Genomic DNA, 18,611 nt, shown 5'->3' with positions numbered 1-18,611 from the left:
ATCTTTGATAAAGAAGTGACCTGTTTGTGCAATGTATTAATTGAAAAAATATATATAGATATATAAAGATTTTTTATAATTCATACCATTGTGTATTTGCAGTTTTCTGTGAGTGTGCGAACCCAATAGCTTTAATATTGAGCAACGCATATACCCTGCTCCGGTAATCAGTCATTTTTTGCTTATAAACTAATTTTTTTAAAAAACAAGTATTTTTGCTCACGTGATTGTTACCATATTCCACATTAAGGTCTACCTATCTGATAGTCCTAACTACAGTATAACCATCCATTCATATTATTCATAGACTGGCACTTTCCTGCTCAGTTGCATTATTTTGGGAAACGTGCCTCCTGGTCAATGATTGGTCTCTCAGACTGTTTCATAGGGGAGAAATCTCCATTACCAACATCTAAGACAATATAATAAGACAATAAGACAATCACATACACAGTGACATTACCATAGGGTGTAAACCCAGATTAGACAGAATTAAAAGGGTGTTCCTAAATAGAGAAGCATTGCACTCTTTCTTCATATATTGAATATTGACTATTTTGTTTCTTCTGGTATCTGGTGTAATAAAATGATTAAAATGTAATGTGATTATAAAAAAGTGAATTATTTGACCTATGGTAAGTCAGAACTAATTACAGTAATCACAGATAAATATAAAAAAATGAAAGTGAAAGAGTTCAGAAATCTTTATATGCAAGGAGAGTCCCAGAAGGAGCAGCCTCTAGAACAGGAGAGAGATTCTCAGGGACAGTTCAGCTATGGAACATAACCAGCTCAGAGACAACATTCAGAACTTCAGTCTGAACAATTGTCCTCAGGGGAACCAGGGCTACAACCGGGTCCTACTGCAGCTGTTTGGGTTAGTAGGTCACGGCAAGTCTGCCCTCATCAACTCACTCAAATATGTTCTGTCTAAAGGAAATTTTAAAGTTCACGCTGACTCAGGGAATATAATAGGTGGTGCTAAGACCATGGAGAGAAGAGCCTATGAACTCACATCAACCATCACAGTTGTGGATAACAGAGGACTTGCAAAAATGACTGACCTTGAGATGAGAATGATTTATGCTCAGTTGGGTAAGTGAAATGCTACATAAAGAGTTTCCTCAACAATTGTACCTTTGTGCAGATTTTTACACAGATACATGACGATGGCCCCATTGTTGATTGATATAAAGTGATAAGCATAATAGTAATTTTAAATTGATTATTCAAAAACTTGAACTAGGGAATACTTTGCCTTTTAACCCTATCTTACTATATTTGCAGAATATTTAACCCTCTCGTTTTCGAACTAAACTTCGTTTCAATTCACTTGCTCTTTTTTTCCAGGGAAGAAGTAAACCATTTAATAACATTTAATCATTTAGCCTTTTTAAGGTGCAAGAGTAAAATCCATCAACCCCAATACAGGTATGGGACCTGTTATCCAGAATTTTCTGGACCTGGTGTTTTCTTCATACCTTAAGTCTACTAGAAAATCATGTAAACATTAAATAAACCCAATAAGGATTAATTATATCTTAGTTAGGACAAGTACAAGCTACTGTTTTATTATGACAGAGAAAACAGAAACAATTTAAAACATTTTTAATTATTTGATTAAAATGGAGTCTATGGTAGATGGCCTTCCCATACTTCAGAGCTATCTGGATAGTAAGTTAGGTTGAAAAAAGACACACGATCATCAAGTTAAACCTTTAAGGCTATATATAACCTGCCTAACTGCCATTTGATCCAGGAAGGCAAAACAAACCCCCATTTGAAGCCTCTCCAATTTGCCTCAGAGGGGGAAAAAATTCCTTTCTGACTCCAAAATGGCAATGGGACCAGTCCCTGGATCAACTTGTACTATGAGCTATCTCCCATATCCCTGTATTCCCTCACTTGCTAAACACCATCCAACCCCTTCTTATACCTATCTAATGTATCAGCCTGTACCACTGATTCACTTCCCAGCTCTCCCTGTAACACCCCTTTCCCTCCTCTAATCTCATTGGCTCCCTCCTGTCTGCTGGGAGGAGCTACTGGTGAATAAAGCATCCGACCCTTCCTTGTACCTATCTAATGTATCAGCCTGTACCACTGATTCACTTCCCAGCTCTCCCTGTAACACCCCTTTCCCTCCTCTAATCTCATTGGCTCCCTCCTGTCTGCTGGGAGGAGCTACTGGTGAATAAAGCATCCGACCCTTCCTTGTACCTATCTAATGTATCAGCCTGTACCACTGATTCACTTCCCAGCTCTCCCTGTAACACCCCTTTCCCTCCTCTAATCTCATTGGCTCCCTCCTGTCTGCTGGGAGGAGCTACTGGTGAATAAAGCATCCGACCCTTCCTTGTACCTATCTAATGTATCAGCCTGTACCACTGATTCAGGGAGAGAATTCCACATCTTCACAGCTCTCACTGTAACAAACCCCTTCCGAATATTTAGCTGGAACCTCTTTTCTTCTAATCGGAATGGGTGACCTTGTGTCAGCTGGAAAGACCTACTGGTAAATAAATCATTAGCACATTTATTTGCAGTGCTTTGTTTTTGAAGAACCCCAAATTTACATTTTTTCATGTAAAATACGGGAAAATGTAAAATAAGGAAAATGTATTAAAGACACATATACTGTATGTAAAGAGATAGGTACAGGAGTATTTTTTTGATTTAAAAGGCATGTACTACCCCTTCCAACACAGCTCACCATTTCCAACTGCTTCTCAGTCTTCTGTATTGTGTCCCAGCATAGCTCTCCACTTCTGACATGGTTGTGTTTCCAGCCCTCTCCTTCTGCAGCATGGGTCACGTACTTCCACTGCAGAGCTCACTTCTGATATAAATAGAGTTTGGGTAGGGGCAAGCCTTAAAAAGCTACATAAAATCCAGGAAAGCAAAACGTTAAAAATGGGAATAGCACCCATAGAAATGCATTGAAACTGGTGGGACCACAAAAAAATACGTAAAATCCGTGATGTATGGGTTATATTGTAACAGTTTAAAATATGTAGTAAGCTGTTGGACCTTTAAGACCAGTAGTGTCAGTGTAGCTTAAAAGGGATGTTGTGTGAGTGGAGACCCTTTAAGAACAACTGTATCAGGAGCAGAAATATCAAAGGTCAAGATGTTTTATACTCTTTACTTTCTCAGTTCTTAACACAGGTGAGCACATGTAAGAGGCCTTCAAGTCCAATGATGATCGTGTTTGTACAGTTTTTGATTGCTTCAAAATGTTTAATGCCATTCGTACAGTATGATCTGTTATACAGATTCATAGGTATGTTTGTAAGGATTATTTCTTAACTTCCAGGTAACTTTATGCCCCTTAATGAGAAGGTGGAATGGAAAGATGGTTATGAAGACTTTATATACAAGCTAGAGGATTCTGAGTTGGACCCAAATTATACAGACTTTATAGTTCCGGTGTTTATTTATAAGTGAGTAAAGTTTCTTTAATTCAGGCCTGATTTTCTTTTCTGTTTCGCATAAAATTACCGTTGCATTCAGCCTGTTGCAATCAGTTCAGCTCATTTATTTTCACTGTTCTTGTCAAGCCCTAGGCCTCTAAAGTCTCATGGCCACATTGACACCCAGGTGGAGCTCACTTAGTAGTGTTAACTGAAAGTATTTGGACCCAGCTTTAAAATTGTGTCAATTGAATGAACTGAAGTAACAGTGCTGCACTGAATAGTGTGATTGTATTGGGAATCAGGACTAACTGCATTTACTGTATTACTGAGCACGGCATTGTGGGGATTTATTATTATAGGTAGGTCTTGTTTCATTATTGCCTTGTTTTTGTTTTTTAATTGCTTTACTGATTTGTATCAGACCCCTGTATGTACATCCATCAATTACTTCCTCCTAGGATTCATTTGCTGGTGTCACTTTCCTCATATGTATCTTTTACTTGCAGGGTACGGGCTGCATTGCCAGAGCAGGTGATGTCACAAATTAAAGCTTTTTTTAAAATCTGCCGGGACATGACAGGTAAATATCAATTACATTCAGTGCAGAAACATAATCTACTGGAATCAGTACTTATGCTAGTTGATCCAGAGGAAGGCAAAAACCCTATCCAGTCTGTTCTTATACCTATCTAATGTATCAGACTGTACCACTGATTCAGGGAGACAATTCCACATCTTCACAGCTCTCACTGTAACAAACCCCTTCCCAATATTTAGCCGGAACCTCTTTTCTTCTAATCGTAATGGGTGACCTTGTGTCAGCTGGAAAGTCCTACTGGTAAATAAATCATTAGAGAGATTATTATATGATCCCCTTATATATTTATACATAGTCATCATATCATCCCTTAAGCGCCTCTTCTCCAGTGTGAACATCCCCAATTTGGCCAGTCTTTCCTCATAGCTAAGATTTTCCCTTTACCAGCTTAGTTGCCCTTCTCTGTACCCTCTCTAATACAATAATGTCCTGTTTGATTGATGGAGACAAAAACTGTACGGCATATTCTAGATGGGGCCTTACCAGTGCTCTATACAGTGGGACCCCCTCCTCCCGTGACTCTCTGCCCCATTTAATACAACTCAAGACCTTATTTGCCCTTGATGCTGCTGACTGGCATTACTTGCTACAGACAAGTTTATCATCTACAAGGACTCCAAGGTCCGTCTCCATAATGGATTTGCCTAGTGCAGTCCCATTAAAGGAGAAGGAAAGCCCCAGGGCGCAAAACCCCTCCCCCCTCCCGTGTATTGCCCCCCCTCCCTCCTCCCCCCTGGCCTACCCCTCCCGCTGGGCAAATGCCCCTAACTTGTTACTCACCCCTCTGCGCAGGTCCTGTCCACGGAGTTCACAGTCGCCATCTTCTCCCACGCGCGTCTTCTTCCTGCTCTGACCGGCGTCTTCTGGCGCATGCGCAGTAGGAACAGGTACCGGTACAGCTCTATTGCGCATGCGCCGAATGTCACGAAGTTTTCCGATTTCACTTCGTGACATTCGGCGCATGCGCAATAGAGCTGTACCGGTACCTGTTCCTACTGCGCATGCGCCAGAAGACGCCGGTCAGAGCAGGAAGAAGACGCGCGTGGGAGAAGATGGCGACTGTGAACTCCGTGGACAGGACCTGCGCAGAGGGGTGAGTAACAAGTTAGGGGCATTTGCCCAGCGGGAGGGGTAGGCCAGGGGGGAGGAGGGAGGGGGGGGCAATACACGGGAGGGGGGAGGGGTTTTGCGCCCTGGGGCTTTCCTTCTCCTTTAAGGGTATAAGTGGATATTGTTACATCCCAGGTGCATGACTTTACATTTATCAATATTGAATCTCATTTGCCACTTAGCTGCCCAGATTGCCAGTTAGTCAAGATCCTGTTGCAAGGATGGATCCTGGATGGAATTAATTGGGCTGCATAGTTTTACTGTACTTACAATACCCTGCCCTAAGTCATTAATAAACAATTTAAATAAAAGTGGACTCAACACCAAGCCCCGAGGGACCCCACTAAAAACCCTACTCCAAGTTAAGAATATACCATTAATCATATAAAAAGACCAATTTCATTTTTCTATAGAAGTCAGATCTCAAATGGAGACGCAAAACCTCCATTTGCCCATAAGTGGGAAGAGGAATTAAACTTTAACCTCTCGACAGATGAATGGGAAAAGATTTGCATCAATACATACAAAACATTTACCTCTACAGCATCATATGAATCATCTTATAAACTTTTGGCAAGATGGTACAAATTAAAAAGCATATATGGCACAGAAGATCTCTGTTGGAGATGTAAAGAGGAAAAGGGTACCTATGAACATATTTGGTATGGATGCAAAGTTTTAAAACCTTATTGGGAGGCTATACAATCTATTATTGACAAAATATATCCCAATCTTTTAAGTTTACATCCTTCCGCAGTTTTACTCTTATACGATAATTAGGGATGTAGCGAACTGCCGATTTGGTGTTCGCGAACGCCGTTCGCGAACACCGGCAAAAAATGCGAACGTTCGCGGACAGTTCGCGAACTTCGAACACCCGCTAAAATCGTTCGATTCGAACGATCGAAGGATTTTAATCATTCGATCGAAGGATTTTCATTCTAATCTAACGATCGAAGCCATTCGATCGAATGCTTTTCATTCGATCGAATGCTTACAATCGTTCGAACGAATGGAAATTGTTCGATTTTTAGCGGTCGAAGGAATTCGAATGGTCGAACGACTTGTATTCGAATCGAACGCGAACTCAAAATGCGAACGTTCCCAAACGTTCGCGAACATTCGGCGGATGCGAACGGTCGAAGTTCGCGCGAACTAGTTCGCAGCAGAACAGTTCGCTACATCCCTAACGATAATAATATTAAAAAGATTATCAACATACCAACTATCAAATATATTCTAGTTTCTGACAAAGTCATTGATTCCCCGTAAATGAAAATCTAAAGAGCCTCTTAACAGAGTGGGTAAAACTAATTGAGGAGATAAGACATGCTGAAGAGGTTATAGCATATAAAAATTATGTTTTGCACAAACACCTGAAAAATTGGAACCCCTGGAATACTTATATGGAAATAAATAAATGAATGTATAACAATATTGTTATTTATTTCTTGGATAATATTAAAAACATCTTGTTCAACTATATAAGTAACTTACAATTTACATATCTGTCATGTAACACAACGGCTTATTTAATATCCTGTTAAATATTTTTTGAAAAACATTTTCTTGTAGGTGTGGAAAACTTTTTTTTTTTTTGTATCCCCCCTTCTTTATCTTCTGTACCCTTCTTTAACCACCCTCTGTACCTGATCCTGTAGCCAATTTCCTATCCATGTGCAAATGACTTCATTATGCCCAACAGACCTTAGTTTAGAAAGCAGTCGTTTGTGGGGCACAGTATCAAATGCTTTGGCAATAGATCACATTTACTGCTACCCCACTGTCCAGAATCTTACTTACCTCATCATAAAAAGCAATCAAATTTGTCTGACATGACCTATCTTTCATAAAGCCATGCTGATTGCTGCTCATAATGCCATTCACTAGGACAAATTTTTGAATGTGATCTCTTAACAAGCCTTCAAATAATTTGCCCACCACAGATGTCAAATTTACTGACCTGTAATTGCCAGACTGAGATCGTAATCCCTTTTTAAATATTGGAATGACTTTCCTCCAATCCATAGGTACTGTACCAGATGAAAGTGAATCTGAGAAAATCAGAAATAGAGGTCAGACTAAAACCGAACTAAGCTCTCTTAGAACCCGGGGGTGTATGCCATCTGACCCTGGCGTCTTATTTACATTAATTTTTAATAAAGCTTTATGAATCATATCCTGAGTCAGCCACTGACTAGATTGAGCTAAGCCAACAGTGCAGATATGAAGTGAGCCTGGGAACTCTGAATCCTCAATTGTATACACTAAAGTAAAGCATATTTGCCTTTTCTGTATCTGTTAAAACTATTATTTAGAGGAGCAAAAACTTTTTGGAGTTAGTCTTAGCCTCAGCCACAATACACTCCTCATTTCCTATCTTTGCCTTTTGGATTGCGGTTGTACAACATTTATAATAGTGTTTATATTAATTAAATGCAGCTTCTGTCCCCACAGACTTGTAGTTTTTAATTGCATTTCTCTTCTTTCCTTTCAACTTCTTTAATTCTATATTAAGCCACAAAGGGTGATTCTTAGTGCTTCTAAATTTACTTCTTAAGGGAATAAATAAATTGAGAACACTAACAATTTAATATCTTTTTAAATGACAACAATTTCTGTTCTGTGGTTTGTTGATAATCTTTTTAGATGACAACATAATGCCTCAATTTATGATCTTAAGGGCTCACAAGGCACTAAAATTAGCTTTTCTGAAATTCAGGGTTTCTGTTGCCCCAGTGTATATTTGTTTTTTGCATCAGATATTATAGATTAGAGATCACTAGATCCAGAATAGCATTTTTTCTGGTTGACTCCTCAACAACTTGTTCCATAAAATTGTCATGCAACAAATTTATAATCTCCCATTAACTGCCCTGACATTACTGTTTCCCAATCAATATCTGGGTAATTAAACCCCCCCATTATCATTACTGCCCCCCAACTAGCAGCCTATTTGCATCAGGAGCTAAGCCTTGTCGCTTACATTAGGGGGTCTATAGTGACTCCTACAATTAATTTGCTGGACTCTTTACAATTGGTGAAGATCTCTACCCACAAAACTCATTTTCTGATATAACCTCCTCCTTTATATAAGCTTTTAAATCCTGCCTAACATACAGACATATCCCTCCTCCTTTTCTATTGCCTCTGTGTAGTGATGGGCGAATTTATAAAATTTGAATTTTGAATTTGAACTGTCGATTGAATTGTCGATTTTTTTATGGCCAAAACTGTCAAATTGGACTAGGGAATTGTAAAAATTTGATTCACGTTTTTTTCAAAAATGTTAATTAGATTTTTGAGATTTATCATACTCTGGCCCTTTAAGAACTCACATTTGACTATTCGGCCACCTTAAACCTGCCATATTGCTGTTTTATCCAATGGATGACATCCTGGGATCAATTTGGAGTTGTTTGCAGCTTTCCTGACATTTATTTTTCTTTCGGAGTTTTTAGGTCGATCCTATTCACCCGAGTTTAGAAAATTCAATTTTTAAACCAACAACTTTAAATCGAAATCGGTTCTAATGGCCAGATTTATCAAGGGTCAGATTTGGAGTTCATGGGAGTTTATGGGAGTTTTAAAAAACTCATGAATTCAAAATTCGACCCTTTATAAATCTGCCCCTTAGAACCCCTTTTGTATGCAAATTGTGGTACATCCTGAAATAATTTGCCATATTATTTTTTAAGTAGCGGCCAAAACCACTTAATGACTTCTCAGACTTCTTGCATCATAATTGCTTACAAAACTAATTCTATTAGCTTTTATAAAATTATATTTTGTTTTAACAAAGCTTTACTGGGGTAGCCTGAACTTCATCTAAAGTTTGTTTTTAGGGTATCCCCTTGCTTTAAACTATGAGATCAGTGGCGCTTGGTGATGGGTAAAATTATTCGCCAGGCGCGAATTCGCTGCGAATTTGCGCGATTTGCCGCCAGCAAATAAATTCGCGAAACGCCCACGAAAATTTGTGGCAAAAATTTGCCGGCGTCAAAATTTTTTTTTAGAAAAAACGGACGTCAAAAATGAGGCGCAGGCGCCGTTTCGCGAATTTTTCCCCGTTTCGGAAATTTCACGCAAGTCAGATCTTTTTAGCTCTCAAGAATTGGCCTTTGGGTATAGCAGTAATGATCCAAGGGTTGTGAAAGCTTTTAGTGTGCTAATAGATTATTGCGATCCATTGATTTACTGTACAGATTAGTGACCAGTTCACCATCTATTACTTTTATATTCATGTCAAAAAAATGTAACTCAGTCTTAGACACCTCCATTGTAAATGTTACTGTGGCATGTTTCTCATTAGCCGTATTCATCATTTCTTCAAAGATTTGAATAGATCCTTCCCAAGTGACCGAAATAAGATACGGTTCTTTGACAAAAAGATTTGTCTCAAGATGGTACATAAACAATTTGACAAAGGAAGGGGCTACCATTGAACCCAGATTCAATTCTGCTTAGGAATAAAATTAGAAACCTTTCTCACATCTTTCCTAAGCAGAAGAACATCAGCCTCTTTCTTTCTCCTGACAACTTCCTTGACTACTTGGTGGTCAGACTGGTGGGAAACTGACCAGCAGGTGGCGCTGTTGTAACAAAATTCATTCATATTAACAGTACATGTATCCCTTAATATCTTGGAATAAAAAATAAATAATAAATGAATGTACTGTAAATGACAAACGTGCTTAAAATAGCCCCCTCATCAATTTCACATTCACTTAGTTTAAAGGTTTACTTATCCTTTAATAATGGAGGTTAAGCTTTCATTTGATATTTCAGGTATATATTTGCTTTTTTTAGCTAGTCTTTTTGGGGCTGGTGTGCTTTCTTTTAAACACATTTTAACTTTGATTAGCCGTATGAAAATCAAATCAAAAATATCAGTCTTGTAAGATGGCACGAAGCCCAATCCTGTTAATAATAGAAGTCTCTACTGCAGTTAGAGTAATCTTAGACAGGTTAACAATGAGATTATTTAACTCATGTGAGTCCTCTCTCTGCGTGGATATGCTTCTCTGGGTATAGGTACTTCTGTACTCTGTTGGGGTTTCTAAAAAAAAAAACCCACAGCTGAGGTCCTGGGATTGCGGCGACTTCTGTATTTCATCGGGGTTTCTAAGAAACCTGCTGCAGTTGAAGTTGCATAGTCGTCTAGGCTACTGCTGGTATAGGAGGAAGATGCAACATCTTTTTGGTTCTTTGTCTGCTCCTTTCTTGGTCAATGTTCTAGTCTGCCTCTTGTGACGCGCGGTGTCCCCTCGACTTGTCAGCAGTACCTGGAATTAATTAATGATTAATTAATGATTACCGCGTTCCAGACGCTGACAAACTCGCTCCTCCTTCCAATTGTACATGTAGTTGTTTGTATTGTCCCAGCTATACCTCTGGAATTTGCGCCACTTCCTTAATGCAATATCCTCTTTCAGTTTACATTCACAGCTCTTAAACTGTTGTGTGAGCACTTTGTAATGTAAAGCACAATATAAACTGTATCAATGTCATATAGATAATATTGACTTTCATTATGATGGGGAGTGTGTTTATGCTACATAAATATTTATGTCTTTTACTGTTTCAGGTGTTTTCCCAATTGTTGGCCTCACTTTCAAAACAACTGGGAATTATTTTGAGGTTGAAAAGGTGTTTAGATGTTTGGGTGCAGAGGTGGTTGTGGCAGTGGAGAACTACTCTAAAGAGGATCAGCTACAGACACTGGGGAGAAATACAGATTTCCTTACACTACTCAAACATGTCTTGGACAATGTCATGTTCCGGATGGAGCACCCAAGGAAACCAAAGGAAGACCGTATACAGAGAAAGAAAATTCTGATTAAATATAGTCATGACTTTGATGTCACTGAGAAGATAAAGGCATTGAAAATAAACCAAAAGTCAGATAAAGCAGAGGAACATGAGAAGGAGTTGGAGACTTTGAGACAAGAAGCTAGAGAAGCTAGAAGACTGGCTGCAGCAGCAATGAAACAAGTAGAATGTGATACAGTTAGTAGGAGGCACAGGAATAGAAAAGGTGCATGCAAAAATCAATGACAAATAATTTAAAACTGTCTTTAAGACTTAAGAAGTCTACATAAAAAATTCAGCATTTCGTATGATAGTATCAGCAGGGGCATAGTTACTTCGGAAGCAAACATTGTGACTGTAGGGGGCTCCTAAAATATATAAAATCAACACAAACACCTAGGTGTTTATGTTAAGTCTAAAAGTGTCATAGTAATTGTAGTTACTGTAGGGTTTATGATTAACTTACAAGGGACCTGTCACCCAGACATAAAAACCTGTATGATTAATGTCCTTTTCAAATTAAACATAAAATCCAAATTCTTTTTTTTTTTATTAAAGCATTCATAGCTGTTGTAAACTCATTTAACTCACTGTCAATCAAATATTGCCTGCCCCTCCTCATACCTATGTTATTATATGCACTGTACCATATCTTGCATTTCATAAAGCCACCAATAAACAGTAACCTCAACCCACCTCTTGTATAAGTAATCTGCCACTCTTGGGAATAACTGCATGCCTCTGTGCTCCCTAACAAAAAATAGTTTTGACTAGTAAAACTAGTAATTACCAACCCCCCTGCCTATCCCCCTAGTCTCCTATAGTTATACCTAAACAAATAATTTGTCCTGTCTTATATATAAGACTGATATCAAGTAATGTTGATACTATAGGCTTCTATCTATATTTCTTTACATGTCTGTGATGCCCCTTCTTTGGAGGTCTTTTCATAGAATATTCTATGAATTTAATTCAATTACTGAAACTGTTTCAATGGTACATTTAGTCATTACTAGAAATGTATAAAATACAAACAAAAGAGAAAGTTGTACTCACCACTAAACATTTTAAAACTATTTGGCAAGAGGGCAATGACAATGTGACCACATAATTCATATAGACAGAAAAACATCTTTTGCAATTACTGTACTTTCATTGTTTTATTACAACAAAGTGGATCAATAAAGGATGGAGGTGGGTAATGCAGGGAAAGGTAACCCAAAAGGAGGCACAAATCTACAAATGCTTTTGCAGTTATCAGATGTAGGGATGTAGCGAACCGCCGATAATGTGTTCGCGAACGCCGTTCGCGAACACCGGCAAAAATTGCGAACAGTTCGCGAACAGTTCGCGAACTTCGAACATCCGAAAATCGTTCGATTTCGAACGGTCGAAGGATTTTAATCGTTGGATCGAACAATTTTCGTTCGAATCGAACGAAAATCGTTGATTTTAGCGATCGAATGGTCGAATGGTCGAACGATTTTGACGCGAACGCCTATTGGCGAACGTCGCGCGAAGTTCACGAACTTGCGGCGGACGCGAACAGCCGATGTTCGCGCGAACAAGTTCGCCGGCGAACAGTCCGCGACATCCCTAATCAGATGAGAAATGCTACCAAAAATTGACTTTTGATCCAACTATACAGTTTAGAAAGAGCATAAAATGATAATCACACACAAAATCTGAATTCAAAGCATTGGTGGAATGTGTCCTCCATTGCCCCTATGTTTTACCTACCATCTAAATGCAGACAAGGCGTCTACAGAGGTTTGAGGTCAACCTCCCAATCTGTATTAGAGACACCAGGGATCTTTTATACAAACTATAGGATATCCCAGTCCTGGTCAGATGTTGGTCATGATGCAGCCTCCTCACAAAGTGATTAGGATATGGATTACAAGGACTTTCTGCCTTACCCACAACTAATTTGTCTTTAAGGAGAGATTTTACCTACAAACCCAGGGAGTAGCAGTAAGTGCTGCTTTTGCGCCATTATACTAAAAATTTGTTCATGGGGTGGTGGCAGTCAAATAGTGTGTTTACTAATGATTTAATTCAGTTTACCAAGCATTTGTTACAGTGGTACCCAGGGCAAGAAATAGGGGTAGGCAGAAGAGGCACCTGCCTAGGGCGCTGGGGAGGTACCTGTTAAAGGGTCTTCTGCCTACTCCTAGTCTGTGTTCACTTGCTCCCTCTGCTGCTCTCCCTTTCCCTCTGGTACTCTCCTCTCAGCAACGAGTTGGTCAGCTGGATTGTTTAGGGTTCCCAGTTGGCTTTGCCCGCCCCTGGTGGTACCTGTATCAGTATATAGCCACCCTTATATCTTTATGGCAGGTAATGATGAGTTACTATTTGCATTTATTGGGACCTTAACTTATTTGCAATCATTGAGACTCTTAGCTTTAACATTACATTAACACACACTTATAGCACAGCCACAATGATGCCTCAATGTTACTTTGCTTATTGATCAACAAGGGGCCATTGGTAGTGATCTCTTCATGAAACCAATTGCAACTAACTAGATTTTACATTAAAATAGCAATTATTATATGGCTGTAAAGCATGCCAACCCCATATGATTAATCCTTGTTTGTTTGCAAAGAAATTGTTCAGATATTTCAAAAAGAGAAGATTAAGGGGCCGATTCATCAATAGTCGAATATCGAGGGTTAATTAACCCTCGATATTCGACTGGGAACTAAAATCGTTCGACTTCGAATATCGAAGTCGAACGATTTTGCGCAAATCCTGCGATCGATCGATCGAAGGATTTTTCGTAATCGTTCGATTCGAACGATTAAATCCTTCGAATCGAACGATTCGAAGGATTTTAATCCAACGATCGAAGGAAAATCCTTTGATCAAAAAATCACAGGCAAGCCTATGGGGACCCTCCCCATAGGCTAACATTGACTTCGATAGGTTTTATCTACCGAAGTAGGTGGTCGAAGTATTTTTTAAAGAGACAGTACTTCGATTATCGAATGGTCGAATAGTCGAACGATTTTTACTTCGAATCGTTCGAATTCGAACGAATTTAACCAATTCGATGGTCAAAGTACCCAAAAAATACTTCGAAATTCGAAGTTTTTTACATTCGAATTCTTCACTCGAATTTTGTAAATCTGCCCCTAACTGTATGTGTACATATTCGAATTAGGAGACAGAAATCAAAGGAAGTTTAGGTAAACATTGGGCATTCCTAAAAAAAGAACCCAATTTTGAATCAGTACAACCTATAGGAGAAAAATTGATTATGGTTCTGGTATGAACCCCACTCAGCAGTCAGGCACTAGACCTTGTGGTAAATGTAAACTGGACAAAATTGATAAAAGATGTAGAATAAAACAACATTTTAGTTTTAATACTGAAAGGGTAGTGGTTCTTATAGAATGTCTCTGCAAAAAAATTGTGCAAAATTAACTAAGCATAAACTCAAAAAGCAAGCTCTAGAACATATACAAATTATACTGAAAGCCACAGCTAATATAAATGATAACAAGGGGCTTACATCTTTAGGCAGGCACTTTTATGAGTGGCATTATGGTGCCCTTTGAAAATAAAGGTGTAAAATGAAGAATGTGTCAGGACTCTCTATTTTTAGTGCTTTTAAACAATCTCTAGAAATATCTTTATGTTTCAACAAACACTGAGATAATTCTCTAAGGTGTTGGTAGGCACTTGTAAAACTCTTAACAGCCTATATTTCCTTGTACAATCTCCAGACATGCACAAATATCTATCTAACTTTCCAAGGTGCGTTGGGTTTGTGGCTTTTCAGGTTATATACAGTAGCTCTTCATTAAGAGATAGGGATGGTAAGCACCTTGGTGTGCTGAGGTTACACAGCTACATAGTTACATAGTTAAGTTGGGTTGAAAAACAGTCCAAAGTCCATGAAGTTCAACCCCTCCAAATGAAACCCAGCCCCATACACACACACTGACCCCTCCATACACTCACATAAACTATATATACTCATACACTTACTATAGATTTTAGCATCACAATAGCCTTGCCAAGAAATCATCCAAGTCCCTCTTATAGTCATTAACTGAATCAGCATCACAACATCACCCGGCAGTGCATTCCCCAACCTCACTGTCCTGACTGTGATGAACCCCCTACTCTGTTCCTTTAAATGAAACTTCTTTTCCTCTAGTCTGAAGGGGAGGCCTCTGGTACAGTGATCCACTTTATGGGTAAAAAGTGCCTTTTTTGCAGAGAAAACAACCCCAGCCTTGATAGTCTTAGCTCAATACTGGAAGCTGGTATTTAAGATAATTTAAAATTCTATTTTGATCTACCTCTCGTCCCGGAAGCTTCATACCCTACTCAAAATACTCAAGCAAGGTTAATGGTCCTGACTCATATCCTCATAGCAGTATTATTATTATTATTATTATTATTATTGCCAGAAATGGAAGCAACTTTAGGATCTTACTAATTGGCTTGAAAACTCCAACGGCAGAAAGCAGGGCCCCAAATATGAAAAGTGCTGGTCTCTATATTTTACTTTTTACACAAAGTGTATCAATACCTAGATCCTCAAACCATGTTTAGTGGCTCATACATTAAAAATAACTTATTCTTTATTTAATAAATGTGGGGATGATTTAATATGTTAATTTCTTTAAATCTTTACCATTTTATTTACTCTGAGGAAGTGCCGGGGGATCCGGCAAGAAACGCGTAAGTCAGCCATGCACGCCCACCGCTAAAACCCTTACCTGTGTGTATGATGAAATAAAGCCTGAAATTTTGCACTTAACCCTGCTGTCCTTGTGATGTCCTGGATCTGCGCCGAATACGCGAGAGTATGTTGAATTCTGCATTTTATTTACCTTCCCTTTAACTACTGTATAAAGCAAACCTTTCTTTACGTGAACAAGATGTAAATATGAAACATGTTTTATATACTGAATGTTTATGCTATGAAACTAACTAAAATCAACTAATTATTTGTATAATGTTGCTGTGATGAATAGAAAGACTCAAGCCCTTCTGTGTAATCCCCCAACATCTGTGACCCACTTGAAGAAGTGAAAATGTAGGTGAATGTGTCCCTATATCAGTAAATAAATATTTATTTATACACACATCTCACTGTTCAGTCTAAGTACATGAACATGTTTTTTTAAGTAGATCCCAGGTATAGTTTTACAAATTACTAAAAGACCCCTTTTTGGAAACCCCCAGGTTGCAAGCATTCCAAATAATAGATATACATATCAACTGTATAAATACATACAATAGATTCTCGACTCTCTCATGTGCAAAGTGCTCTCCATATGCCTCTATGACTTTTACCTGCAGGAATACTACTGGCAGCTGAACTGAGCATGCTCATATCCTCACATGCTCATATCCTGGAACATACTGTAACTAACCTAAATACAAATATGAGAGAAGGGTAATATATTGTACACATGTACCGCCTTCTTTTGCTCAGATAAACATGTTTTTTGGGGGCCTCTCTTGCCATTTAATAGAGCATTTAAATGTTGTACAGCTTCCAAAAGGTTTAAGAATAACACTTGAATTTATACAATGTAGCGATAATAAGGAATTTCAGGAGCAATTGCATCAAATACTAAATAAATGTGGTTGAGACCTATTAATCCTAAGAGCTGGAACCAAAACACAGGATACTCAACAAATAAAGTTACCAGGGCAATATTCTCAAACAGACCTGTGAGAGGAAAACACTGGGACAAGATTAAGCTCCAACAGTTGAGACGAATATATCACCCAAAATAGACTGAAGCATACTGTATACATCAGGAATTTCGAGTTAGATCAGGTGTTGCTTACAGGGAATCTTGGTGCCAACAAAGGGAAGTTCATGGAGTGCAAAGCTTGTCTAAACCATAATTTAGGGAACCATTGCAGCCATTTTGATCAGAAGTAGTTTGTCAAGGGGATGAATGCTTAGGAGAGTAGGCTTGTTTATTAATTATATCAGCTTCAGAAACCCTCTACTAGATAGCTGCACCTAGACAGAGCTAATGTGGAAAGCCCAAGGAGTTCAGAAAAAGTTTGTACAGCACCAGTAGTATAAAATGCCTTTATTGGAAATTCACATGGCAAACAACCTGGTCTGCGACGTTTCAGACCCTCCAGGCCTTTTATCAAGCTCTATAATCACCATATGACTATGAAGATTTTCATTCATCCAGGTCATGGTATATCTAATATAACTAAATCTAAAAACAACTGGACTTGCTGAGTAATCATTGAAGACGTTCCACTACTCATCCGAGCAGCTTCTTCAGCTCTATAATCACCATTTTGAAATACCCCCTTATATAGGGCAAATTTTCGCCACCTACTGGTTACATATTGGTAATGACAACAGGTTACATACATTTTGTTACAATTGTAACTAAAATTCGGCTATTAAGCGCCATCTACTGGTCACATTTCACATTGAAAAACCAAGTTGCATACATTCTGTTACTAAGTAGTTTAAATCAATTTGTTTTGTGGTTAACTCTTTGTAGGTCACAGACCAATCATTAATGTATGTTATCTACAAAACAAAATATTTAAAAAAAAAACAATTAAAATCTGAATAAAAACAATCTCAGCGAAAAATAGCTTGTAGATCGTATTCCCTGCTCAGTCCATGCAGGGAAAGTGTCCCAAGTCTCCTGATCCATAGTGTCTCTTTTCTCAATAGAAATTTTATGCGATCCCCACCCCGTCTGGGTGTGGGTATATGATCCAATATTTCAATTGGTGTACTCCATGCCCAGCTTCTAGAAAATGGGCAGCCACTGCTTGTTCTGGTTTTTTTTTGTTCTAATTGCAGATTCATGTTCCCTAATTCTCTCTCGAATGGGGCGTGAGGTTTGTCCCACGTACAATAAGCCACAAGGGCATTTAATGCTGTATATCACGAAACTAGTGACGCACGTATAGTACCCCCGTATTTACAATGGGGTGCCTTGTCGGGGATGATGAACTACTCCACCTTTTTGGCAATTAGAACAGCAGTTACACCCAAGGCATGGGAAAGTACCATTTTTTATTGGCTGTAATGTGATTTGTTTCATGATTTGACTTCCCATGTCCGATTTTACTAATATTGAGGCTATAGTTTTATTTTTCTTATAGGACATGATGGGAACATTTTTGACCATGATACGTGCTCCTATTAATTTATTTATGTTGGGGGACTTCAGCTGACTCAAGCACACAAACTGCAGCCCAAGGAGTTATACAGAACCCTACAGACACCCTAGGCACCCCAAAAAAGCAAAAAAGCAAGGCAGGGGACGCAATGTGGCAGAAACTATCCACTGAGGAAAATGAAAAGATGGTCAAAGACAAAATAGTCAAAAACATTTATATTGGCTATAGGGACTAACGTTAGTTACAAGAAGCATGACAGAGACCTCTAGTGACCAAACAGAGGTAATCCATATCAAGTCCAAAAATCCTCTATAGTCATGCTATATTAAAAATGTATATTTCTTGAAACATCTAAAATACAACATTACCCTACATGGAGTCTAACACGTTTCATGCTTACCCAGCACTTAGTCATAGGCCATCTGAAGCTCCATGTGGGGTAATGTTGTATTTTAGATGTTTCAAGAAATATACATTTTTACTATAGCATGACTATAGAGGATTTTTTGGACTTTAAATAAAAAAAGATGGCC

The 18,611-nt window shown here is 38.6% G+C and overlaps 1 protein-coding gene across 1 annotated transcript; it reads left to right on the top strand.

Annotated features, from left to right (window-relative positions):
* The first annotated feature begins 659 nt into the window (after positions 1–659).
* Positions 660–11,467, top strand: LOC121398967. The gene is made up of 4 exons (XM_041578642.1): positions 660–1,095; positions 3,317–3,443; positions 3,923–3,996; positions 10,712–11,467. The coding sequence occupies exons 1-4, from the start codon at positions 777–779 to the stop codon at positions 11,179–11,181; spliced, it is 990 nt and encodes a 329-aa protein (XP_041434576.1). The 5' UTR covers positions 660–776; the 3' UTR covers positions 11,182–11,467.
* The last annotated feature ends 7,144 nt before the right edge of the window (positions 11,468–18,611 follow it).

The sequence above is a fragment of the Xenopus laevis genome, chromosome 9_10S (genome assembly GCF_017654675.1).
Source record: "Xenopus laevis strain J_2021 chromosome 9_10S, Xenopus_laevis_v10.1, whole genome shotgun sequence".
In the NCBI taxonomy this organism is placed as follows: domain Eukaryota; kingdom Metazoa; phylum Chordata; class Amphibia; order Anura; family Pipidae; genus Xenopus; species Xenopus laevis.
Note: the sequence above shows the minus strand (reverse complement) of the source record. Positions and strands in the feature narration are given on the sequence as shown.

Excerpts from the sequence above, each read along its gene's own strand:
- LOC121398967 (XM_041578642.1), top strand. The coding sequence starts at position 777 with ATGGAACATAACCAGCTCAGAGACAACATTCAGAACTTCAGTCTGAAC. Across the intron at positions 1,096-3,316 it reads AATGATTTATGCTCAGTTGG|GTAACTTTATGCCCCTTAAT; the intron begins GTAAGTGAAATG and ends CTTAACTTCCAG. Across the intron at positions 3,997-10,711 it reads AATCTGCCGGGACATGACAG|GTGTTTTCCCAATTGTTGGC; the intron begins GTAAATATCAAT and ends TTACTGTTTCAG.